Raw genomic sequence first — 27,486 nt, 5'->3', positions numbered from 1 at the left:
AAAAACCAATCTGTTCACAGAACACCAGGTCCCAAAGCATGTCTCAATGAAGGTGCTGGAGCTGACTACAGTCATTGCCAAAGAAAAAGGTGAGCACAAATCTCTTCCAGTTAATTCCTGCAGTGTTTTGACACTATAAAACATTTCCCAGTAACAATGTGCATTCGTGTATGTTTGGCCTACGCAAACAAAATGAACACGGGTTATTTGACACAGTACCTGAGTACTATCACTGTTAGAACATGTCTCTTTTATCACAACAACAAAAACTCCACTGGGAAAGGGACTTAGTTGCATCTGGTTTACATTGTTGCTGGTTTTGACTGACCTAAATCAGACTGTTGTTCAAGGACAGGTCTGTAAGTTCACGCAATAACTCTGTACATGATGCCAGAATGAAAGAAGAGTTTATCAGGAGTTCCCTGCAGAAGAGATGGAAACCACACAGGCCACCATGCCAGAGCCTCTGCATGCAGATGGATGCTTTCAAAAGTGCACAAATCTCATTTAACTCTGCTTTTGCTAAGTTCAGATACTTAAACAAAAGCAGATCTAAATGAACTCTGATCGCTACTTTGGTTCTGCTCCAAAGGTACTAGTTCTCAATTACTTAAAAAAATACAACAATGAAAAGAACCAAAAAAAGCAACAAACTAAAGAAATGGCCTATATGGATAATGGGCGTGCACTGCATCAGTCAGCTTTCACTTAGGTTCTTTTGACTTTAGCAGTTTTATTTAGGACTGACATTGGTAAGACAAATGCAACTTATACATACAGCTGCATACATGTATAAGAAATGAGACCGGTCATGAGATTAGGAAGTGAAGACGCTGCACGACTGGGCAGAAGCACATCTGGGATGATTTTAGAGACCTCAAGAACCGCCCTTTTTAAAGTGCCAGTAGGGTGTCACCACTTCCTCTGATAAATAGATGACATCTTACCAGAACTTACACAGCCCAACTCAAGCACTACCTAGATGAGTGACAAAAACTAGCTGAGCTGCTGTCACCCCTGCAGTCCTCGTCTAGACACAGCAGAGTAAGTGCGAATTCCAGTCTGCCTTGCTGGGCTACAGCCACCCTGACAGCTGAGCTATGATCCAAGACGCTTCGTCGCCACTGATTAGGCGACAAAAACAAAAGAAAACAACTTGAGACATGGGTATCTGGATCCTTCTGGCAGCGTGACACATAAAAGCTAACAAAACAGAAAAACAACAAGAAAACAACAGAGTAAAAGTACTTGTGAACCGAGCAGGTTTTAATTCGCAAGCTATTTTTGGTGGAAAGTCGAGGTGAACGAAATGTCATTTGTTTCCCGAGTGTTTTTCTAGCAACCTTCGTGGCAATCTGACAGTCGGGATTGGGGGCTCTTGGCTCAGAGGTGCGGCAGCTTTTGAGCCACTGTCCCCTCCAGAGCAGCTGCGCCCTTCTCCCCACTGACAGCCACATCTGGATGCTATCAGGAAGAACTGACATGCCTGCTCGCAACAAATACCAAGCAGTTAGTGAATTGACTCCAGCGCTCCATACACTGGCCACTTTCCCACCCTCTGTTTATGCCGTGTGCCACTAACCTGTTGAGTCCGAGGTTTGTACGGAGAGCTGCTCTCTAGGTCAGCCAGGATGCTGGTCAGAGAGTCGATTTCTGCATCTAAGCTGGACCGCCTCTCCTCCAGCGTCTTGCCACCAGGGTTCACCTTAAAGAAGAAAGAAGAGTTCCAGTTACACAAACCACTTGTCCTGGTGTGTGGTTTCTTACCGTCCTCACAGAGCTGAGACCGTGTCCAGCAATAACACTCGGGTCTCAGCACAGCTTGACTACTACCACAATAAAAATACTTAAGAGTTACCTAACAACTCACCTAATTTCCACTGTAAAGCCTGTTCAGACCATACCACCACCTCCCCACCAATGATCCTGCTCTGTTTGCCTTCACTCTCACCAAGTTACTTCAGTTTTCCAAGCCAAAAATTCGCCTTTTCCTTTGGCTCACTGGCTCTTCCAGATAGTTGTTATTTAAATTTTGTTTCAGGAGTATTCTATCATTACCGGTTCTACAGAACTCCCCAGTCATCAATCCAACACATAAACGGCAAGTTGGTCAGAGAGAGACAGACTATGCAAAGCAAGCTGGATCTGATCTGCCAAGCTTATACGTGCTAAGGCATTCATTAGTTCCTAATGATTATTAAATCTTATTGGATTACAACAAACTTGGCTTGACTAACAAGAAAATGGAAGCACCAAGGTGCTTTATGCAAAAACACATCATTTAAAAAGGCTGAGAATCATGTTAGAAACTATGTACAAACTCAGTGCTGTTTGCATATTTTTATTATAGACCCAGTCAAAGTTTTTTCCATCCAACCTGTTGTCAAAAAAAGAAGAAATAGAAATATATTTTTCAGAGGAATTAGCTCAGATCGTTACTGCTGGCTAGCTGTAGGCACCTGGATTTTTAAATCTGTGCAAGTATAATTTCCTTTCCACTATTAGCACACTTCATGGCTCTTGTTTGGTTTTTCTCCATCCTCCATTCGTTGGCCTATAATAACTACAGGGCAGCCACAGGCTTCCCAGACACAAAAACTGTGATTGCTCCACTGCAGAGAATTTTTAAGCTTATCTGCCAAAATCCAGCCTGGGAAGGGGGGGAGATACAAAGGGCACCCAAGGCCCAAACATTTGGGGTGATAAGTCAATGGCAGATCAAGGAACAAAACCAGAGCCTGTGCACGCTCTGTTTGGTACCCTGACCCTGGAGAGGAGGGATGGTGGTGGATCAGAAGATGGGCCGATTTCATTTCTGCTTCTTAGCATTTCTGGGCCATATTATTCCCAGGTTCTCATTCCCCAGAACAATTACGCAATAGCTGACTAGCAAATGCTGCAGAACAAGTTGTAAGGTTGTAAAAGTTAAATGTCCTTAGGAAACCTAGGAAAATAAAACAGCCTAGAAACATCTCTATTGATTCTGGGCTCTGTAAAAGATTTATTTATTCAATTAAAACATAATCAACGTAGATTAAGAGGCAAATTCTACAGATCCTGGAGCACAATTCAGTACAACAGTGCCGACAAAAAATGCTACTGATGTATGTGAGGGCCTATTGGGACAGGACTGGACTTTGAGTACATTCAATAGGGGTAATCCTCACAAAGAAAGGTTTCTGCCTGTGCTCTGTTCCACATCTCCACAAATCTTGAATTTTTCTCCCCACGGTGCTCCAGATTCAACCAAGGGATTTGCTGCATGTGGAAACAGGAGAAGAATTTGCAACACAGACTTTAGCAAGAGAGGGTTAAGTTACTTCTCTTCTCATGCTCTCCGTCATGACATTGCTATAAAAGTTTTACGATATTGCTCTGGAACAAAACCCAAGCGCCAGGTCCCAAGGCACAACAGGTTCGCACAGACACGGCTCTGCTCCGAGGAACCCAGACTGGTTAAGCTCGCAAACTCGCACATACAAACGCCGGAACCAGAAAGAACTGCTAATTCTATTTCTGTCTGGATTTATGGCATTGTTGCAGACATGTCGCTTGCGCGCCCTCCCTTTCAGCCAGCAGAATATGGAAAAATGGGTTTAAAAAGAAAAAGGATGCTATCTTTGGCCCAGCCAACGTGAGTTCGACAAAAAGCAAACATAAGCCAACCAAGTCCAACAAATTACTCATGCCAGAGACTATCCACTCACGTGAACTTCTGCGACGCCTACACTCCTATCCCCTGGCTCAGTCCCCGCTGTGAGGCAAAAGAGGGAAAAACAGCAGGGAGCTTCACTGCTTGGCCTGTTTGTCCGCCCCTGAATTCCTGGTGTGCAGCTCAGAGCAGCTGTGATGGTAATCCACTCCTGAGCCCCGTCAACCCACTGCCTTTAATTTTGCTAATCCTACTACACAACACCAGCCAGCGCCACAGGTCCCCTTGCACCACCCCGAGGGACATTCATCACAGAACATGCCGTGAACATACAGGGGCTCCAAGTTTGCCTCACTGTGCTAAAAAAGACATAAGACTGTTCACCGAGCTAGAAGACATGAAAAGCACAATGATTTCCCTAGATGCTACCTTTTCTTACAACCTAGATCGCCTACTTGTATCACATTTTGAAGGTTACAGCAGAGAAACAAGAATACTTCTCATTTGTCCAAGCCAGCTCCTTGCAACAGGCTCAAAGAGAAGAATCTGTCTCCCAGATGTCCTTCCTAGCTCCTGCTCCAAATTCCTTTCCCTACCCAGACTCAGCCACCTCTCTTATTCTCTGTTTTCCCCTCTTGCCATACCATGTTTGCTGTTGGGTTGGCCTCTGAGCCTCTTCAAGAAATCACATTGAAGTTTGATGGTGTTGCTCTGTCAGGGAAAGACGGAGAGTGGCTTTGCAGTAGCAACCGCCTGACTTATGTGGACAGTAGGTTAGATGTAACTCAGGTCCCAGTGTGTATTTTCTACCAACACAAGGCAAAGGCTAAACACCTGAACACTTTAAGAGCATCACGACTTTGCTCACCACAGCGCAATTTTCCAGCATCAAGATCCACCTTCTTCCCATCCACCTTAGCCTTGATCAAGTCTTGTGAGTGTTGTGGCCAGCTCTTCCCCTGAGCTGCACCCTAGGAATGTTAGCTGTTGATATTGGGGAACACAATGCTGTTATATATGTACAGACACATCCAAGACAGCAGAGCTACAGCCAGACACATAACCTTCCATGTAGCATCAGCTCACTCTGCACACTGTTATTACCACATGTCACTGATAACTTCATAACTCAAAAGTGGAAGAATGGAGATTAACATCATGGATATTAGGAAAAATTGTAGCTAATGACTCAAAACAAACAGGCTGTGGGATCCCAGTGCCTTCTGCTCCTGGTTTTACTGGGAGCCTGAGGTGCTTGGGGAACAATCCTTGGGGTGCGACAGGTCAACACTGTTTGCATTTACACATGCGAGAACAGGGAAAAGCAGGGAGCAGAAAAGCGCTTTGCAGCAAAGGTAGCCATGGAAAGGAAAGACTAAAGTAACAACAGAAACAAGGAAGAAGGGAATTTAGGCAAATCTGCAGTTGTGAGCAGGTACATAAGGGCCTTTGCCCTGAAAGTCTTTTTCTCCAGCAAATACAACTGAGCCACAGATGAGCTGAAAAAATTCAGTGACCGCTGCCTGCTTCCTCCAGCAGCCGCCCAACACACTGTAGGCTGTCAAAATCCTCCGGTAGGTACTGATGTGGTAGGAAGGGCAAATGAAACAGCTCTCCAAACAAGGAGTTAGCATCTCTTTCTACTCTGTGGCCTCGGGCACTCAGCTTAGTCAGAGCTGCAGAGAGAGAAAGAAAGATGCTGCTCTTATTTCCTATTTTAGCTGGGGGCAGGCAGGGGAGAGGAGGGAAAGATGTTTGATTTTGATGTCATCCACTATATATACAAGAAGAGACTGTGAGAAATGTTAACCAGGAAAAAAAAAAAAAAAAAGTGATTTAGTCTTGATATACTTCAGGATGGGGTTTGTGTTTAATTTTTTTTCCCCCCTTTCTTTGCACTTTGTTCAGCAACATCACTGCCAGAGGCAAGAACCTTTTCAGACACACACCCTTGCTACCCCTTCTCTTTCACTGTAGAATTGCCCAGTCTTTCCAAGGTCACAAAAGCCATCTAAAACCCAAGAAGACTGCAGTGGCAAAGAGATGCATCCTCAAGGCCACTTATCGGGAAAATGAGGCACCCTGAAGATGAGCTGCTGTGTCTATTCTCCCCTGAGCCTAAAGACAAGTACAAACATTTTTCTTTCAAATTCCCTAATGTAAATTAAAGCAGTTCCAAGAGGTGATCCCACCAAGCACACACATGGAGACAAGAGACCACTGAAGCATTGGGGACGAGGGGTGACTAAGATGCTTGATTGATGCCTAATTGCCATTCCAGGCACCAAGGAGGGGCTGGAAAAGTAGTCGTGCCCTTTAAAAACAGAAAGACTGAGTCTTCTGAAACAAATCCGAAATGATGGAAGATTTCAGCAGATGTGACCGCAGTGATTTCACCAGACGTGATTGTATCAAGGATCTAATAGAAAAGAACTTCCCTGCTGTTCCATCAGGCTGAAGCCAGGCCTGAAATACCCTTTTTAGTCTTTTGATGACATCAAGGATAAAAGCCAAAGGAAAGTTAGGTTTTGATTTATTTTTTCCCCTGCTCTTTTATTTTTTTTCAGGCACAGAATAGTTTTACCTGGTTTGTATTGCTGGATATTAGCAGGACCGAAGGAAAAAACTTTAAAAGTTTAAAGTGTACTGTTCAAAAGTGTTGTTTGGTGTCTCTCAGGTGCTGCTGTCATTTAACTGAGCAACAATTCAAGTCACTTTTGAAGATCTCCCTGTAAGGAGGCAGGTGGCCCTACCTGGAACAAGACTTAAATGGGGTGGGGTGCAACCATCCACTAAACAGCAGCCTACCTAAAAAGCGCTAATAAATGTGCCAGATATCTCCCCTTGGCAAAATTCACACCAGCAGCTGTGCCACAACAAACTGCAGGAGACACTGCAGGGTAAAGGGGGCTCCAAGCTCAGCTCAGACCTACAGCATGGGTCCGGGGTAGGGACAGTCCCACATTCAATTTCTTCACCCATTTAAAATGTAAATAGCACTAAGTATCCTGAGGATTAACTGATCTTATCTCTGAAGCAGCAAGGTGTAAAGAACTGCGTGGGTTTACAGCTGGGGCAAATGAACAAGCAGATGAAGAAAAGTTATTTGCTAAACACTGTTAGGAGACAGACAGGAAAAATCTTGCGAAACTTTAACAACCAATCTATAAACTCACTGCGGTGTAGAAAGCTCACAAAAAGGACAAATAGTAAAAATTAAAGAAAAAAAAAGCAGAATGAAGATAACAGAAGAAGAAAGCATGAAACTAGAAGTCACCAATTTCAAAACAAAGAAAAGGAGGTAGGTGTTTCATCACACAACATGCTACTAAACTGCAGAGCTACTTTGCTGCAAGACACTGTGGTTGCTGTGAGTTTACGTGACATCCAAAAGCAGCTGGAGAGACACACTGAAGAAAACTCCAACAAGATACTTTGAAAATAAATTAAAAAATCCTCTATGCTTCCTTTTTTACATTTTTCTCTGAACATTTGCTATTGACCATTGCTGATTGGATCTCGCTCTCTTCAGACATTTTCATGAAGCCTCAACTTGTGCTTTATATCTACCAGCTGACACCAACCAGGGGTCACTACTTCTGCTTGTGGGTACATGTCAGTCTCTATGGGTTAATAACTGACCATCACCTTAGCACCAGGGCTTGGACCGACCCCTGGAAACATGCTTCTTCGCTCCTCATAGCCAAGACAACCGAAAACATGGGCAATTGCACTCAGCCTCCTGGGACACGTATATGAAAGACGGCAAAGACTTTGTTGCAGCTATGAATCTGTATGACAATAAAGATTGATATTTCCCTAGAGACCAGTGTGACAGGCACTGCTCACATTAAACAGTTAGGAAACATCCCCATCCCCAAGAGATTGTTATCAACTGGATACAGCCCTGGGAAGGGAAAGCAGTTCGAGGGGTGGGAGCGAGGTGCTGCAACTCAGACACACAGCCAACCTCCTTCTGGCCACCAGACGAAGACGCCAATCCACCAGGCCAACCCAGCTCCTCAACGGACATTTCATCCTCTGCATTTGCTGCCTCAGCCCTGACTAAACCTGCCAGAAGGCAACAAACCACTGCCCAAGCCATCCAAGCTCCAGCTGCAGCTTCACTGCAGGACAGCCCTGATTTCACATCAGAGGGCTGGATCTGGGCCGCCACCATCCTGAGCACCGGCTCGTGGACCAGTGGCCCTTCTTCCATCGCTGTTTAATAATCCATTGCCCTCTGCGGGTCCTGAGAGAGGCCCCAATCCCAAAACCAGCACCTTGGCTCTGCTGGGGGGCAGGATGCCATGCATGTGGATGAGCAGCAGTGATGCCCAGGCAGAGCCCAGGACACTCCCTTCCAAACAGCTCCTGCCCCTAACAGCCAAGAGAAGCTTTTGCCACATACACCCACGGTTTGTCCAGGCTCCTCAAGACCACAGAAGAAGGATTTGGCCCTGGATATTGGATGAGTGATGAAGCTGCATTATAGAGGTTTAGCCAACAGGCTCCACGGCCTCAGGCACACTCTGGTGAAGCTCTGGGTCCAAGGCCAGCAGCTGCTAACCCTAGTGACTATGATGGGACATGGACAATAGCCCATGAGGAGATGCACAACACTGCCTGTCCCATCGCCACCCCTGAGGACAACAGAAGGCAATTATGAAACAGGAGTAAAGAGGATGAAACAAATAAGTCAAAGCACTCAAGAAGATCCACCCAGCAGCCCAGCTGTGTGCTTGTAGGTGCCCCAAAGCTGGAGATGCCAACACAGCCATCCTGTGCTGTCTGGTCCGTTTGGCCCCCATCTGCTCTGGTCCCTGCTCCCCTCATCACACACCAACACCTCTACCTCGGGCATTCAAACCTGCACCCAGCAGGTGGGTTTTGGATTTCTGACCGCTGTGTTTTGCTCATGGAAGGACGTTCTGGAGATTTCAAGGTTGGCCAAGCAGGACTTTCAAAACTGCTACTGAAAAACAGCAAAATGGCAAATGTCATTCAAGCAACCGGAGGATCTTTGTACTACAGGCCAGCTAGTCCATGGGGATAAGGCACCATGATCCTCAAGCACATGAAAGCAACAGGATGGATTTGATATGAAACAGTTGAGGGGTAAAGAGAGAGGAGGAGTCCCACAAGCTGACATCTGCCAGAGCAGCAGACCCGACGGTCCTCAGAGTTTACTTAACATGTCTGATCAAAAGCTTTGGGAGTCTTGTCTGTGTTAAGTGCTACCAGATGCAAAATCGGCAGCAAGATGAGAAGTGTATTAACAAACTAAGGAGTTATTTGAAAACTGAACAGGGAAGATGGGGAGAAGGGGGCGGGGGGGGGGGCGGGGGGAACCAGTTTATTTTTCCATTAAGGCAATTTAATATTCTCCGGGTGGAGTTAGAATCACTTGTCCTTGGGAATTAAATTGAATTAGTGAAACGTTCCTGTTCATCAGCAGAATATACAATATACAGTGGAATATATCATTATTTTCTTCTTGCCTTTTGCAGGACAGCACTACCTCTCTGTTCAAGGGGCAAGAACAGCTGGCCATGAAACCTTTTTGACCCAGCATGACTTTCTCTGACTTTAACTAACTTTACAGCAGCAGGGAATAAATCTTTTTTTTTTTTTTAATTAATGCGATTATATTAGGACTCGTTATTGATAATTATGGTGACTGTTAAAAGTTTCCCCTTTCTATGCCCACCCCCCCGCCAACTTAAAATCTGCTCCAATATTGTCACAAATTACTGTTTAATTAGCCATCGAGCAGAGCTGATGTACCCCGCAGAGTATTGCTGCTTGCAGAAAAACTGAGAACTTAGAGGAGATATCGGATATTTCATCATCTGCCTCTAAGGGGAACCATAACTGAAGAGTAACCAATTACCCCAATACAGTTGCAAAGTTTAATTGATGTAGAAACCAAATAGCTCATCAAGTGTCTGCTGCAGTAAAGGAAGACGTTCCCACTGACTTGTACAAAAGGATCCCATGGTGATGTTTGAGAGTGAAGACTCCCTTCACCTCCACATCCTGGCCAAGTCGTGATCTTCCTCTTTCCTCTGCTGGTGTAAAAGAAGAGGGAAGGGGAGGATGCCTCCAGTGGCACAGGACATGCCTGACAAGCCATGAATTACACCCGCCTACACACACGGTAAGCTGTCACATCCAGCCCCCCAACCGTGGATTTATGTTCCAGAAAGGAAAACCACATCAAACATCAGCTCCGGCCCGGTGCCGCACCATCCTGGAGCAAGGAAAGCATGGAGATGAAGGTGATTTTATTCCTTTTGACACTTCTGGTGATGCTGGTGCTGAAATACCACGTCCAGTTTGGAAGGCAGCTTTTTGAAAACTTGAAACGCCTCAGAAAAGCAGAAACAGTTGACAACGAGACACGTAGGGAGCTCACTTGGCTTCACTTACAAAGAAGATTGAGTAGCTCGATAACAATATCTAAACAGCTCCACAGAATGAAAACGCCAGATACCACAACGCTGTCCAATCTAGCAAAACAGAAAAACATGCTGCAGCCAGGAAGCTGAAGCCAGGGAAATTCTATTTAAAAATAACAGAGACATTCACTTATGCGTAATACTGCAGGTAATTAAATGCTAGAACAAACTTCCAAGATTTCTGCGTCTCTTGATGTCTGCGGATCAAGGCTGGATGCCTTTGGTCTCCCTGGGTGACTGGGTGATGCTACATGATCTGTGATACACAGAAGGGCACAGCTGAGAATTTAATGGCTCCGCCTGGGCCCCACTTCAGCAGAGGTGGGAAAGCAACAGCACTGCTGTGTTCATAAAGATCTATTGAAATCACTTAGTGTTTGTACCGCTTTAACTGGAAATTAAATTTACATGAACAAACTCTATCCCACACAAGACTGTATATTGTGACAGTTAAGTGAAGAGCTTTTTAAAAGGGACACGTCTCAGGCAATTTTAATCAAAAAAGATAGGTTTTGTTAAAGCTACCAATTTCAGAAAATTAAGGTTGACTAAAACTGTTTTTAAAAACTCCTTTTGGAATTTAATCACATGTTGGAAACCCATATGCAGCTGCTTGTGTCACCTGCAAATAGACTGTATAAAACATAAGCATATGCTTAATTTTACACGTGTGCCTAAGTTCTATCAACTTTAATGAAGTTTAAGCACAGTCAAGCTTCTCTGAATTGGAGTAAGCATTCCTTAACATGGGCTGTGAAGCTATTAGGAAATCAACACCAAAAAAAATATAAAATAAATAAATTAAAATTGACCAGTCAGTTTTCACAGCCTGAATACGCTCCAAGTGCAGAAGTTAAATATATAACATATTTCTGAATTTGTTTGCTTGTTTTGCTGTAATAGGAAGGGGTGTGCGCCAAAACGTTTGCAAGGATTCAAGAATCTCCCAGTGAGCCTGGCAAAATGTCAGCAAAATGGATGTATAAAACTACATGAAAGTCAATGGCTTGGGTTTGGCTTCTGCAGAAATGAGTCATGTTAAAAATCTATTATATGTTTCTCAAAGCTGAGAAGAGGAAAATCTGGACTCGTTTCACGCGTTTTTGGGTCGGTTGGTGGCTACAGTCCATGGGGTAGGCAAACTCCAGCCGGGCAGAACTCGCAGTCCTGATTCATGGAGGAAGGTCCTTGCCTTCAAGAAGTCAGCAATCTCATTTTCCAAACCATTAGGCCCACTTTTACCTTCCCTTCAAGGCTGCCAGATGTGTACCTGGTATTTGATTTGGCTGGACAACAGTGGGTTTTCTTTCTTTCTTAACAACAATCTCCTCATTCGGACACGCTACCTTCTACACGATTCCTAAGCGAGAACATCAGACGAAGAAAAAGGACCAGAATTACACAGAAGACTGAACAACAAATAACCTGCACTGCTCAGAGACCACTGCAAACTCTGCAGAGAGAATTTCCAGTGTGCAAATCCCTCCCGGTTGAGCTTCAAGGTTTATTTTGGTACTGCCCATTAGCAGATAAATGAATGTATCACAGAATCACAGAATGTTAGGGATGTAATTTGTTTTTTTTTCAATAAGAATTCATGCATCAGAAAATGTGGTGTCCCCAGCACAGATTAGATGCCAAGGAAGTGTCTTTAACTATATACAGCCATAGAAACCAAATGGGGTTTACTTCTGTGCAGAAAGCGTACTCCCTGTGTAAATGTCTTTAAGATGCTCATTTGACCTCAGCACTGGCCAAACACGGCTCCCAGAGAACAGCACAACCAGCACCCCTGGGAAGCAATGATGCCCAAACCTCTGCACAGACCTCAGCAGAGGCATCTTTTGGGTACATGAGGGGTATCATGGGGCAGAACTAGGGGAATTTGCGGAGCCAGAGAGAGGGGGAGGAAGGGGAGAGGATCTCAGGAGCAAGTGGAATAACAGAGCTGACGAGGAAGGCTAGACCTGGGACGTGACAAGACACGAGGCTGTTTCCATGGCAAAAGAGAGACGCAGAAATGAGGTGATGGAGAGAGAAGGAGCTGTAGCTCTGGACTGTTGAATGAGAGGAGTTTGTACAGCACCTCTGGCTGAACTGTCACTTGCTGGCTTCGGTAACACTTGAAATTGCTACAGCCTTCCCAAGCGTTTCTATTTTGCTTCTCACATCACTAAAAACAACCCTAAAACATCACACAATGTTTTCCAGATGCTCTTCCTTACCTGTTCTTTGTGCATTAAAGCTAATCACAGTCCTGCATTTTCATCAGCAAATCAAAACTGAAAAATTGTGGGGAACAGTCCTGCGAATACAGAGTTTAATGTCAGCAAACATTTAAAATCATTCTTGCCCTTCTGCCCTGGAACAAATTCCTCCAGACCTGGCTACAACAACATTTCTTGTTGGTATTTCTACCACTTTTCAGCTTCCTCAGTCACTGTGCTGCACACGCTTCACAGAGGCAACATTTTCTGACAACAAAACCACCCATCATGGCAGTTGAAGCTGTTTATCACCAGTGATGGAAACTATAAAACAAGAGACCGGAACCTTCATTTGAGCCACTTCCACTCTTGGATATTAGATGCTCTCTTAGCTTCTCCATCGTCTCGTTACTGCCTGGCAAAATTTGCATGAAAAATAGAAGTAAGTTTGCCCTACTCTTTGAACTACTCCAGGGTTATAAAATTTAGACAATGGATTCTCCAATCAGTATAGCTCTATTTCCTTTCACCTTATCTCTTTTCTTTACCACACAGCATCACAGTACTTAAAGCACCAAAACCAAGGTGGGAATCTGACTCTGTCTCCTCTGTCACGTTCCAGGTTACCACCATGCCCAAGCCGCCTGGAAAGACTTTGACTTTCTAAACCACATCTTCCAACCCCAGCCAGCTTCATAGAAAAGGCGTAATAATTTGTCTGCTGCAATTTTTAGAATTCCTTCTTGCTACTGACAGTCTGTCTTAGTCTCGCTTCTGCATTACAGTTCTCTAATGCAACACAGGCTGCCCGGGATTTGACACAGAGGCAACTGACCTTGCAAGAGATCTTTCCTAGGACCTGCTAATCCAACAGCAGATTTGAATAGCACTTGGAAACAAGAAGAATGGAAATTTCTTCAGTTCTGATCATGTTATTTCACTCTCTTCCATCACTCAGCTCATCTGTTTTGATGGGCGAATTCTCACATCTTCATTATCTTTTTATTTTCCCTCTGCTTAAATACTTCTACCTTGGATACAATGATGTTTTTACTTCCTTTTTGTCTGTCATGGGCCAGTACTAGCTCTGACAGGATAAAATTGCTGGCTTTTTCTGCAAGCTCTCCATGCTTCCCCTATTACTTTCCCAAATCATGTCTCTATTATCCACACGTGCATAACGCTGCCCTGTGTCTTAACCTGGGACAGTTTTAGCTTGATGACCTCTGAACATCACAATCGGCAACATCTCTGACCTTTCTGTTTCCTAACACAACTTTTTAGATGGCCCCATACCCTTATTTACATATGATCTGTATTAGGCTTTTGCTTTCTTCTGCTCCCACACCTCATCACCCGCTGTATGACAGATTATCAAAAGCCGCTCTGTTCCATCTCCAAAAGTGTCTCCAAAAAGTCACAACTCTCCTCCCAGAGACGGCACAAGTGTGCACCAGCGCAGGACCTGGCACATTCTGCGTGCTGAATTACTATATTAAACAACAGCATAACAAATACATTAAATAACACAGTAATAAGCACGATGAAAATAATGAGCACAGTTAACTGTTTGGATCCTTGATTCCTTTGTAGTCCTTGCCGAGAGGTTTAGCTATTAAAGGCTGTATTGCATTATAACACTGCCAAGATATTAATAGCCAAGCAGAGAGATGAATGGCAGGCTTACGCCATACAATTAAAACTTTTCCAGTTTACTCTTTCAGTAAAATTTGTGGTTTATAATAAGCATCTTTGTCTATTCTGAAGAGAGTAAGGACTGGAAAGTTACATAGATGGGAACAGAGGTTCATTAAAGATTTAAAATAGAATGTGGTTTGGCACTGTAAAACAAACATGCGTATAAGATGGGTTGCACCAAGAGCTGCCTGAAAGAAATGCTCAGTGTTCCTTTTCTCTTATGATCCTGGATCTACTGGTCAAGCTACCCATAGAAACGGACAAAAAAGCAGCAGGGATAAAACATGCATGGTTGTTCCTCAATAATGTGGAGGGCTGCTCTATATCACCACTCATTGTGCATTTCTCATATATATATATATATATATGTACTTGTATATATATGCATATGAGAAAACAATGCATTTTATCTATTATGGATCCAAATATTCATCAAAATACACAAACTTTGTGTTACTGATTTTTCTCACCTTAGTGCACAGAAATCCATGCTATAAAGCAACCACATACTGACCTGCAGAGTCCCAGTGAGCATTTAAACATGCAGAGAGAATACATGTTATTTGTTCAAGTCTAATTCAGAGCACAGCACATTCCTGTTTCTCAAACACACGGGGAAGGCAGAAGAAGGGAGACAGATCAAAAGCATTCCTGCAAAGCCAAGGTTTGATTAAGAGGGTTAACATTACCAGGTAATTTATTTACACTGTTGGACACGGCTTCAATTTAGATAAAAGGCAATTGCTTATCACACAGATTTCAATAAATCAGGTTAGGAGCCCCCAGAAATCTGCAAAAGCTGGATCTTGAATGGCAAGTGATACACACAGTCTATGGCTTTATTTACAGAGATCCTGGGAGCGACTGCTGCTTGCCCGGAGCCGGGCAGCCCTGCTGGCTGGCCCACGTTCCTCACCAACGAGCATCTACGCCTAGGCCAATAATCCCGATGATTAACAAAATCTAGCACTAGAGGGAGGCTGAACACACATGTTCCGCTCTCTTTGGTCTTCTCCGCTTCTCCCAACATTAAAAGGCAGGCGATTTAAAGCAAGCCCAGCCGCCAGGCAGAGCCCAGCCGCCATGCCGCTGAGTGTGCTGTTTAAAGTAGGGCAAAAATCGCACTTTTCCCTCCCCAACTATTTGTCAAATATATGCACCTCCCCCAAAAAATTTTTAAAAATAAATTAAAAAATCGCTCTGTTGCACTGTTTCCTTAGCTGGTGAGTCACAGCCCCCGAGGAGGCGCCGCCGCTCGCTGGGAGGGAGTCAGACAGCGCAATGCCTGGCAGCCTCCTCTGTAACAAGGATGAGGCTCTCGCTGCTCGCATCTATCAACACATTCCCACCTTCTCCCAGGCACGAGCGAGACAGGTCTTCTCTTAACAGCCTCACAGAGGAAGGCACATACGCCTTCAGACTGCGTTTTGGCATTTCTCTTTCCAAAAATTCCTTGGCAATGGGAATTTGAGTCCTTCAGCTGATTTTCTGTGTATCACAACAGGAAGATACAACTTGGTCCATGAGTCCGGTAGGTCTGAATGTGAGACTAGTTCCTGCCCACATACCTCACAGCATTACAGCCTCTCCATGCATATAAAAGAATTGGTGTGTTAAACTATTTTATCATCGAATCATAGAATGGTTTAGGTTGGAATATGTAGCTCAACACCCCTGCCATAGGCAGACACCTTCCACTAGATCAGGTTGCTCAAAGCCACATCCAGCCTGGTCTTGAACACTTGCAGGGATGGAGCATCCACAGCTTCCCTGGGCAGCCTGTTCCAGTGCCTCACCATCCTCATGGTGAAGAATTTCTTTCTAATATCTAATCTAACTTTACCTTTCATGCAGCTGTTCAAAGTCTCATAATTTCTTCATTCAAAACCCGATTCTAAACCACTTTTGCACACCCTCTTTGGTATATCCTAAATTCTTTCTGGTCTCAGCCACTGATGGTATTTACTCATCAATTTGCAGTTTTTACAGTAATGAGGCGGTGCAATGTAGCAGACAGAATCACTCTGGGACGCAGGAGATCTGGGTCCTATTTTTATCCCACGACTGGCCAGCTTGGTGACCTGGCAAAGCACTTTCCCTGCTTCAGCTTCCTTATCAGGGAGAGCCTGGTATTTCTTTTATAAAGTGTTTTGTGGCCTGTCAATAAAACACAAACTGATAACAGCCAGGGCTTGCTGGGAAACAGGCGATCTCCTGGTTGAATATAATTCCCTCCTTTCCATGTTGCGGCAGCATCCACAGAGTCTCAAATGAAAATCAGACACGCACGCAGATGCAGCACCTGTGGATAATTAGCAGCGATTCACAAATGCCTGTTTTTCCAAGGTGGCCCTGGGCAGGTCCGCAGCTGAGGGTCACATCTGCTCTGAGCCACCCAAGTCCTACCCTGACATGAAAGGATGGGCTCTGAACCCATCCTTTAAGGAGAATTGGTTGTTTCAAAGCCGGTGGAGATCCGACGCCCCCAGGATATGGATAACTGAGATGTCCCCGTGGCATCACGGCTCCAAAGCCAGCCTAGGGATGGGGTGCTGGATACGGACCGGCTGTTCACACCACTGTGCACATCCTCATCCCCTCATCTGCCTGGTGAGGGAGGAAGCAATAGCTGGTACCATGAGTGAGGTTACCTCTCTGTGAGCAAACAGGGCACTTGAGAGGTTGCTTACGAGAGATTATTTTTTGACTTTTGCTTTCTCTGGCCTGGGAAGAATGCCTGTTTTAAAACTAGAAGGAAAGAAAAAGAACAAAAAAACAAAGAAAATAAAAATCTGCCTCCCTTCTCCCAGATCTATCTATTTCCCTTTGACAAATAGTGATTTCATTTTTCTTCCTGTCCAGGATTTTTTTTTTTCTCTTTTAAACTGAGCCCAAGCCAACGTGGCAAAGGCTCTTTGCTTATGTCCTTATTTGTCAAACACGCCATCGCCACACCCTCATCACCATTCTGGGAACAAGCCCTCGCCTTCGCCGGCTGACTTCAGCTGAAGGGGAACTTCCCAACACAACTCTCCTCCAGCCCCAACACGTTGGTTTTTTAAATAAATAAATATCTATATTTTAAAGTATTACAGTTAATAAGAAGAGAGTTTAGATTTCCTTCCTATTTCCTCCCCAGCCCTGCTGTGAATCTGAACATGACGAATCTAGATGGGAAAACAGAAATTACAAAATAAAAAAATGCCAGATCTATTGCAAAGGTATTTTGTAACCCAGTCTTCCTTTGATTTCCATCAGAGCGTAGGCACCTCAAGGGAAGTCAGATACTAGAGTACCTTATTGGATCTGATCCTAAGTGGCCAGTTCCACTGTCCAGAGATAAACAGGTCTATGAAAACTGGGCAATATTGTTTTAGCTGCTGCTCTTAAGCTAGAATTTAAGCTGTAATCATCTGTACAGTTTTTAGCCATCTGCTAATATTAATGCACAAAATGATAATAAACATTTATTTTGATGCCTAACTTAACATCTAGTACAAAAAGATGCACCTGAAGCCACAGCACACATATAATCTGTCATCAGCACTCTGCCATACAGAGAGATATTTCAGTTGTAAAGAAGCTTATTTGCAGGGGCAGAGAACTTTCATACTCTGGAGCAAATCTGTAGGGCTCACACTGGATCAACAGGGGCCAAACCACCCCAGGCAGCAGCCTCAGATGTGGTCCATGCTCAGGAATGGGGTCATCTGCTCCAGCACTTACATTTAGCGATGGGGAACCTGAGGCATGGAAATGAAGTGGCATCAGAGAACAGAATCAAGCTCAGCTTTAGTTTGTTGGGAGTACCATTCTACACATGGTCTTGAGATTCATGCAATCATGCAACCATGCCCTGAGGGCTGAGAAAGGATTCACAGCAAAAGAAACATGGACACTATTTGTTCTGCTCCTTCAGCGAGGGAACACCCATCTGGAGTTGTGAAAATGATTGTGTCCCATGGTACCAAGCAGCTTCCCCCATCACCCCCTGCCTTTCTCCCTCCTCTCTTGGGTCCTACGTCTCACTTCAGCACAACTTTTGCTGCTCCTACAACAGAAGGAGCTGATCTTGCAACACAAGACCCTGCTGGCCCCTGACTTAGCCCTGGCTTTTGTCTGCTTCCAACCCTCTTCAGAGGACAGAAGGGAAAAGAAAGGGGGAAAAGGTGACAAGAGAGCACAGATTAAAGGCAGGGATCCATGTGTGATGCACAGAGTACATCTCAGAGTGGAGACAGGCAGGAGTGCTGGGGTACGACTGGCAGGCTCTCCTCCCTCCCAACAGAATGCCACGCAAAGGAGTCCCACTCTAATCAAGCTCCTGCCAAAACCCAACGCTGTGAGCATGGCTCCAGCCCCGGCTTCTCAAAGTCAGAGAGAAAGGGTGTGACAAATAGCAATTTCATGAGCTCAGCAGGGAAGAACCATCCCTGTTGGGTGGTTCTACCAAGGAGCACGTCGCAGTGACAGCCCCAAGCAGCTCAGGCACATCTTTGGACTGTTGTAGGAGGGAGACAGGAGGAATTGAAGACATGAGCATCTTCCAATAAACGTGGCAAGGTCCCCACCTCGGGTGACCTGACAAGGGGGAAGCCTGACCCAAGAGAAGCACGTGAGGAGCCGCAGCCCCTTCCCGCAGCCCCGGCTCCTGCACAGGCAGCGGTGCAGGCAGCGCCCTGCCCTCACCAGGAGCCTTTCTGCTTCCCAGGCGTCTGGAAGCTGCCCTGGTCCCACTGGGTCTGCTCTTCTCAGAGAGATAAGAGACAGAACAAGGTTTGCTGGGGGAATTACTTCATTCCCCCAAGGCTGGGGAAAGCAACGCTGGGCACTTGGCTAATGTCCCTGATGGCTGCAGCCTTTCCTGGCAAGGAGAACACAATCCTCATTAACCCCTTCCCTCTCGCAGGCTGCTTATGGTGCTGAACCCACCGCAGGAACACGCTGCTGAGACTTTGTGATAGCATCTGAACATCTCACCACAGGCAAGAGATCACAGGAAGCTCATGAGGGAGGGAAACGTTTTCTCTTTTTACAGAGGCACAAACTAGATTAATTGACTCTAGAGTTTGCGGTGTGATTAGGAACTAAGTCAGGTCTCCTAGATCCTGTTTAATGTCTGCCCACTAGCCTATTCTCAGGTTCGAATCCATCGAGAGACACAGGACTGCTACAACCTTTCAGGGTCATCATGGGCAGCCTTGTGGCTGTGGACACACAGTTACACAACCCTAACCAGTCTTAAACCTAGATCATGCTTGCTTTGCTCTCACTGCTCTTCCTAGAAGGCTTATCCAGGCCTTTGCAGCTGCCCATGCTCAGAAACCTTCTCAACACCAGCATGAAGGTACTTCTGGTAATCTCAGCCTCTCCTGCATTAATTTACCCAGAGCCGAAACAGTTCTTCTTCCCTGGTGTTTATTCCTCAAATATATTTAAATTTTGCAAACATACTTTCTCCTCAGCCAACAATCCAAACTCTTCTGGTCTCCACTGGCAAGACCAGCTCCTCACTCCTTGATCACCTTGACAGCCTGTCTCTGCAGCCTGAATACATCTCTCCTGAACGCATCTGAACTAACACAACAGAACCTGGCACTCCAGGCAAGCCAGCAACGTCTGCACAAAAGTGTTCATACGTTTCAAAGGTGTGCAAGGTACGTCCCTATCCACACAGGACATGTCACCATCAGCTTCATCTTGGAAGTTGAACTTTCATGCAGATGGCAAATCTAGAAGATCCAAGCCAGCAAACCAGGGGTGAAAAGGGTGTCAGTGACATCACTGGAGCTGGGCCAGGGCTTATTTGCTTCACTTAATTTTAGGCATCTAAACAAAGCACTTTTAGGATCAGATTACTGCCCTAAAGTCTCTCCACAGTCCATGGAAGGAGATGGCCCTTCCAGAAAACAATTCATTCTGGGAAGGTTTCACTCCCATCTGCCATCACAAGGACATAAGGCAATTAGTCTTCTAATTCAAGCCGGATGGGAAAAAATCCTTTAATAGCCCAGCAAGTTTTGAATGGAAATATTCCCTACTTGGGAAACACAGCTTGTTAAAGCTGACTTGGTTGTTCCTGACACATGATCTCTAACCACAGCACTCTGCCACCTCATTTTATAACCATCCATTCATTTCCTCAATTTTTGGATCAGTTCTGCGCTAATGATAAAATTCTTGTCTTTTTACCTGCACATTGAAAGTCACGTCATCCAGAGGAGGTGGGGGGGGAAAGGCACCTTGTGATGATGTGATGTTCCCGAGGTCATCCACAGGAGGTGGGGGTGGAGGAAGGAAGTCCCCTAGGAGACAGAATTGGAGAACTTAGACTCACCAGCATTTCCCCACATCATGACATTGATGATCAGGACGAACCCTGCAATACTCTGCCATTAGTATCCTGGCACAGGAGTTAACATATTGTTTAAACATTAAATGCTCAGCCACAACCCTCACTGCTTCAGGAGATGGCTACAATAGCTCAGTAATGTTGGCAGACTGCTTAGCAGTCCTCAGGCCCTGCAGCAGAAGGTGACTTGCCACAAAGCCTGAAGGCACCAACAACCAGCTCCACAGATCAAAGCTCAGGTCTCACTTAAATCTGCTGCAGGTGGCTGCAAAACTTGCAATAATGAACGTGTCATGTCCAGCCTTGCAATGGATCCCGTCAAATTCACACCCTTTATGTGTCAAATTATGCCAGCTCTTCTTGATTGCTATAAAGACATAACAGATGCTGTTTAAAAGTAAGGATTCCCTGTTGCAGAGAACACATGGAGAGCTGGAGCCCAAAACCTAGACCAGCCCACCTCTTGCAACCCTGCCACTGGCAGGCAGACATGTTCTTCACATCTCCTCCTTCCTATAGGGACCTCATAGCTTCATGTGAAGAACTGCTGGGAAGATGACAGACTCTTCTCAGTGACAATAGCCACATGATGGGCCAGCTACAAACTCAGAAGCATCTTTTACGCTGAGGAGTCTCTTAACAGGGGGCTGATGTACAAAATATCTACACTTTAATTTGCTCACTCTAAACTTCCCAAACTGCTGATCTGAAGACAAAGCAGCACACTGGCTGTGAAGCCATCCAGCTTAGAGCAGAGATGGAAGACTTCTCCTTCAAAACTTCTGAGGAGGTGGGAGCATGACGGAGAAAACAAGGGCAGAGCAGCACGGACTGCGGGCAGCAGGACAGCAGGCTCTGAAAGCACCTCCGAAGGATGGAAAAAAGGACGTTTGCCATTAGCACTAGATTTGGCTCCTGGGGAGGCAGCTGCCTGTAATTTGGACCACTTTGGTATATTCTTATTTCCTCTCACAAAACTTGATGCTGCAAGCAGAGCTGTTTGCTCTTGGCTCTGCTGTGTGCATCTGAGATGGAAGTTTAAGATAAATGAATAAAAGTGTGATATTTCAAGTATTTGAGACCTTTTACTTTTGGAAGGTTTTAACCCCTTCTGGGAGGAAACACAGGCTCTCTACTTGACCCTCCACATCTCCATGAAGTGCCACAGCACCTCTCTACTACAGACCCTCAGTGCCATCCCCTAATAGCAAGGAGCAGCTTCCAAACCACTGGGCGAGCCACTGAGCCAAACCTCAGTGACCTGCAGCCCTCTGGACCACTCGTGCCCAGGTTCCAAACCAGCTGGGCAGCACCTTCGAGCCGTTTGCCATGCAAAGCAGATGGGTCTGCAGCCCTGGAAAGGTTTTGGGGTTGTTTTTTTTTCAATTTCTAATCACTTTCTGAAAGGCACAAACTCCCCCTAGGACTTATAGGGACCTTATTTCCCAGGCAAGTAATTTCTTTCTATTTTCCCCAAAGTGAGCATGGACAAGACTCAGAAAAACCTCTCTGAATCCCTAGGAAAATATCATCCTAAATGCAGATGCATGAAGATAGTTCGAAAACAACACATTGAAAACTAATTTAAGATAACCATGTTGCTCCAATACATAAAATCTCATGAAACCTACTGGCTCATGATATTATAGAGTTCAAGACTGATTTTTAAAAAACCGATGTCCAATAACATCTGCAGTATCCTCTTCTTTGTTCTATAATTAATCCAATATTTTATTTTAAATCATATGAAATACGATACAGAATAAAAAGAATAAATATTTTGAAAATAATATCTTGGTGTTTAGGTCTAAAAAATGCTGCGAAGTTTGAGTGCTAAGTAAACTTTTCTCCTTTGCTCTGAAGATGACCCTCTAACCAACCAACAAGATTTTGCAAACAAATTCAATTCCAGCAGACACATATTTCACAAAGAATAAAATTCAGATGATGTTTCTCCAGTTAGTCCTGGTTCCAATGCCAAAGACCCATCTCCCTGCACAGCACATCAGTCAGACACTCTTGCTGTGTTACAACCCTTCAAAACATCCAAGCAAAATCAAGGTGGAGAACATGTTAAAGGGAGTAAGACGGGGAAAGGGACATGGTCTGTGCATAAACATACGGGAAAAATAACAACTGCTATAACAGAAGGGGAAAACAACAATTGCAAGAACAAACACAAAACAAATACCATTTTGCCCCTTTGGAAGATCTGTTCCTCCCAAAAGAAAAAAAACGTTGGCAAGATTTTCAAAAAAGGAGCGAAGAAAAGAAATGGAGAAGAGCCCTTTTTCTAGAGTTTGGAAGAAAACACTTCTTTGCAGCAGGAGACAGCTGGCTTTTCTGCATCCAGCCCAGCTCTGCTGACTCTGTCCTCTTTGTCAGATAAGCTGCTGGCTCTGCTCTCCCCATGAATGGGAAGGTTTTTAGATTGGGAAGCCCAGAGCAGATGCCTGATGAACTGGGGGGACCTTGCAGATGTTTGGCCTTTTCCTGGTCCCCTGTGAACAGATGGACTTTTCTCCTTCACAACTTCAGTTATTTACTCTGCCACTGCACTTTCCTCTTTCCCACACACAGCCATAGGATCCGATGCTGTTCCCACTGCACTCACGGGACAGAATTCCCTTGGATGTCACTGTTTCATTATTATTATTGGCTTTGCTGGAAGTCTCCCTCCGGCTGAAAAGGGAGCATGCAAAGACTGTAAAATCTGTGTTCTGAGAAGCACATGGTTTTAGATGATGTGTGGAAGAAAACAGGCCTACATTTGAAAGAGTAAAGGAGGAAAAAAAGCTGAAAGCAAGCTTGCGCTCCCTTTGAGCCAGATCTCCCTAAAATGCACCTTGGGGACCATCCCTCACCCCTGAAGCTTTGCAAGCCAGATTTCACTTGCTTAGAGCTGGGTAGGTAGAGGAGATCACTGCCACCCACTGCTGACCACCTCCAGTGCTAGCCAGTGACAAGGCAAGCGGGATGGGAAGGGACCGTCCCCTGGTCCACACGGATGCACTGTCAGCCATGGGGGAACTGGGGCTCTGGGGTTACCAGAGTTAACCATGGGCTGGTTAACATCCCACCCTGAGATCTCACCCTCTCCTGACTGATTTAACCCTGCTGCCGCTCCATATATAAAGGCAAAAGGTTAATTAGTATTGATTACTGCTCAGCACCACGACTGGCGTTTTTGTTGACATTCACTTGCCATCAGCCTGAACACATGGAGGTACTTAAGTTAAGAGAGCAACTGCACTGAGCTCTGTCAACAGAGAAACATCAAGGCACCTCCAGGAAGCAATTTATACCTCCAGGCAGGTGGAATCACCTTCTGACGGCAAATCCCCCCACGGAGGCAGCGTGGGGCAGGCGTGTTTGCCGGCAGGGAGCCGCATCCTGCTCCTCCTTGCACCGCGGTGCAGCCTGCCCTCAGCTCCTGCAATAAGACATCTCTACGCAGCACCATGAGTTCAGAGAAGAAAAGAAACGCTCCTCATTGCGTCAGCTACTTGTTTCTTACAGCTGTGAAGACCGTGAGTCAACCTACGAGAGGGCTGTGCCGTGCGACACACGCGTCTCCTCGGTTATTTCAGACACAACGGCGCAACGTGCCGTGAAACCGCAGCTCTGAGCTCTTCTCTCGGCGCCCGTGCCGGAGCATCACCCTGCACAACCATCAGAGCCGATGCTGTCAGCCCCGTAATGCTTTATACCATATTTTACAATCAAGTAATTGGACAGAAATTAAGTCAGTCCATCACAGCTATGCCAGGAAAACTACAGCAGAGCCATGAGCAGAAGTGATGCCTCCCAAGCTCCAGCTCAGCTTCTTGCTTCAAATCTGTGCCATGCAGATGCATTTGCAAGTTTTTACCCCTTTCCTGCCCCAAATTTCCCCTCTTGCCGTTTCCAAGGACAGTTAAGCTTTTCATTATTACCCTTTTCAAATGTACAACCAAAAATCTTTTCAAAGCCTTAACAGATGTGTCCGTCAGCATGAGCCTGGCCAGGCTGACTAGAAACTCTTTAAGATTTTTGCCACTGGCTGCCTGATACCCTCATGGGTACAAGCTGAGAAAAACACCCTGCCTCATGCACTGAGCACCTTTCTCACAGTCTAACCTTTAAATTTTTAAGTGTGCTTCAATTTTTTGCAGGATCAGGCTCATGTCTCAAGCCTTTGTTTTCAGGGAGATATATCTGCCAGGCAGCAAATGAATTGCAGCACAATAATTGCCTCCCCCCTTGACTGACACAGTTGTTTAGACATGAAGATTTGCAGCTTTGAAACTTCTAGACACGAAGACGATCTCACATCTTCAGTAAGAAGAGACTGTTTGGGGGAAAAACCCTCGGAAACACAAAAAAGCAAAACATCATATTTTTCCCTGAAACAATAACTTAATGAAATCTGTCAACCAACAAAACAGGGTTCACGCTGGTCTTCCCAGATCTCTGGGTGACATCTGAAGACTATGTGCCCAGATGTTTTTCATTTTTCTCCTTTGAAACCAAAATAACCCTTTCTCATCATCATCTTGGTAATTTCTGACTCTGAAGCTGGTTCAGAATCAGTTTGAATCACCTGAAAAACACAGGTCTCCCCTGACCCAGAGACCAGAATAAGGACAGTGATGGAGCAAACCCCCACTGATGGGTTTCTGTTCTGACCCAGATAGACTCCAGTTTGGAAAGCACTGAGCAGATACAGGCATTTCCCTGGTCAAGTATTTAACTTCTAGTGCAGAAAGCCAAAGTTTGCAATTTGGCAATTTCAATCTACGTTGAAACAATTAAGATTGATACTTAAACTCTAACTCATTTAGCACTGGGCTAAAATCCTTATGAATGAGATTACTATTAATTTCTCTCTACGCCCACAGACCTGTATCCCACAATACCCACTGCAAAAACCTGCAGAATATTGCAGTATTACTAAGTGGTCCAGGAAACCTCATACTGCAAAAGTGACACCATAGGATTTTTATAGAAAATTTCAGCTAGATATGACCTGGTAACTCTTAGGTGTGAACACGCATCTATATTTCCCAAAATGAACATTTTCCTGTAACATCTGTATTTAACATGTATCGTTGGACATGGTAAGCACACAAAGTCCTGTTTTGTATTGGCTCATCCTTGGTCAAAACTATGTCGTTAATGGTCACGGACAGCACATCAGTGCAGGGGAAATCATGCCATGATCACACATCAGCTCCACAATCTACCTAAATACACCACATTGCCCTATGATTCCTAAAATAAAGCAGCCCTATGAACCCAACGCACTGTTTAAATTACCACTCTCTTACCAATCACTAATCCCACCATTTGAACTACTTTTGCTAATCAGCTACTGTATTAATAAGCAGGAGGGAGAAAAAGAACCCCATACTGGCTAATTTCATCCTCAACATTTAAAAAAGGAATATTGAGTGTGTCAGGTAGTTGCACTGAAAATTTACTTCACCACTTCCTAGCTGCAATATTTCTTTTATGGATTTATGGTGTATTAAAAGGTCACTGGCTGTTTAAGTCTTAAACAGTTCTAATCATTGTAAAAATCTCTTAACAGTAAGAAAAGGAAGCTCAGAACAAACAGCAGCAGGGATTCTAATTAAAAGGGCCAATTCATCTAATTTTATTTGGGGTTAATTATTCAGGATTCACTCTCTGATGTGTAAGGAATAGCAATTAGTAATTTTAGTGATTTGAGGAACATTGGAGGTGTAATCAGTTAAAATGAGTGAGTGTTTACAACACAAGATGTTGAATTAGTTTCTCCCAGCTGGAGAACAGGAACATTAGTCCCCCACAGTTCAGGACTATGGATCGCAGTCCTACTTAAAATATTATCTTCAAATAAAAATAATATTAAAAAAAACCCCACACACATGAACAATCATCTGGTAATTTTGTTTACTGCGTGGAAAGTCAATAGGCAATGTGTACCATGGCAGCTTATGCATCCTTACCTTTACCTCCATCCAACTACTCAAGTCTCTGGGATTTGTTGGACACAATTCCCAGCATTTTTCCTATCTGTACAACTCCAGCCAGAATTTCACCTTCCTGCCATGCCACCTTTTACCACGGCTGAGATAATGAAAGAAGCAGCCTGTGAAACCTTCCAGTGTTAATTAACTTCGGTGGTTAAATATACAGCGGAAAAATGACCATGCGATTAACGTAAAACCTCTAGGTACGATTCCTCCTACAAACGCAAATCCAAAATAGCTCTGCTAGAATCGCTCTGGATTTCTTCCAGGGTTAATGGAGCCAGAATAAGGCATTAAAGCTTTCAGAAGTCGCAGATGAGACTGATGGGGACAGAGGAGCCGCGTAGGAGAGTGTTAACAGGGAGATCCAACACTGGCTGCTTTGACATTTCAGTCTGAGCTGAGGCAGCAGCTCAAAAGCCATTTTTTTTCCACTTCTGAAGAGGTAACTGGGTTTTACCACTATTTAGATATCATCAGGTACTCTGGTGGGACTGGAGCTGGACCCATTTCCTACAAGTTTGTGACCGCTGAAAGGAGCGGCATTGGCACACCATGCCAGGCTTACTTCAGATGATACAGCTTTTATCCAGCAACTTGATTTAGCACAAACAGATGCTGTCTTTAGTGCCCTGTGCACAGATCTCTCACTCCAGCTCCGGTCACCAGTGGGGAAAATCCCATCCACCTCTTATTCACCTCAGAACTTGCTGACCTCAATCTCAAAACACCCCAAGGGCAGTAATTAGCACGAGGGTAGGACAGGAGGGCTCAGTTCCCCAAATTATGCAAAATCTCAGCCGCTTTGCCACAGTAGATGCCCCTCATTGTGAAAACAATGTGTTTTTTTGATGAGACTGTGTTTTTATTCAGCTTGCGTCTGCAGATGCCCACTCGTGCCATCCTTCCCAGAAAAACACAACCGATGCTCCTGCAGGTCACAGGGTAGGGAGAGGCAGCTATAAGCACAAGCTGGGTTGTTTTCCCTCATGCACATCACCCAAACACCCTACGCTTTGTATGCTTACGATACAAGTACAAAGGCATCGATACAAGGCTGTGTTTTGATTCTTCAGCGTATTTTTCCACGTGACTGTGGGGCAAAGCATTCCAGGTAAAG

At 44.8% G+C, this 27,486-nt stretch overlaps 1 protein-coding gene across 1 annotated transcript in view; it reads right to left on the bottom strand.

Moving 5' to 3' along the window:
* The window catches only part of LPP (LIM domain containing preferred translocation partner in lipoma), a gene marked incomplete at its 3' end in the record, with an annotated part of 228,428 nt that overhangs the window by 151,526 nt on the left and 49,416 nt on the right, over positions 1 to 27,486 (bottom strand). The window contains exons 3-4 of the mRNA XM_080349381.1: positions 20,211 to 20,323; positions 1,583 to 1,705 (exon numbers count right to left, since the gene is read on the bottom strand). Coding sequence (XP_080205507.1) covers positions 1,583 to 1,705; positions 20,211 to 20,323 — 236 coding nt within the window. The remainder of the gene's footprint in view (positions 1 to 1,582; positions 1,706 to 20,210; positions 20,324 to 27,486) is intronic.

The sequence above is a fragment of the Nesoenas mayeri genome, assembly GCF_963082525.1.
Source record: "Nesoenas mayeri genome assembly, chromosome: 9".
NCBI classification, from domain to species: domain Eukaryota; kingdom Metazoa; phylum Chordata; class Aves; order Columbiformes; family Columbidae; genus Nesoenas; species Nesoenas mayeri.
This window is presented reverse-complemented; position numbering and strand designations above follow the sequence as displayed.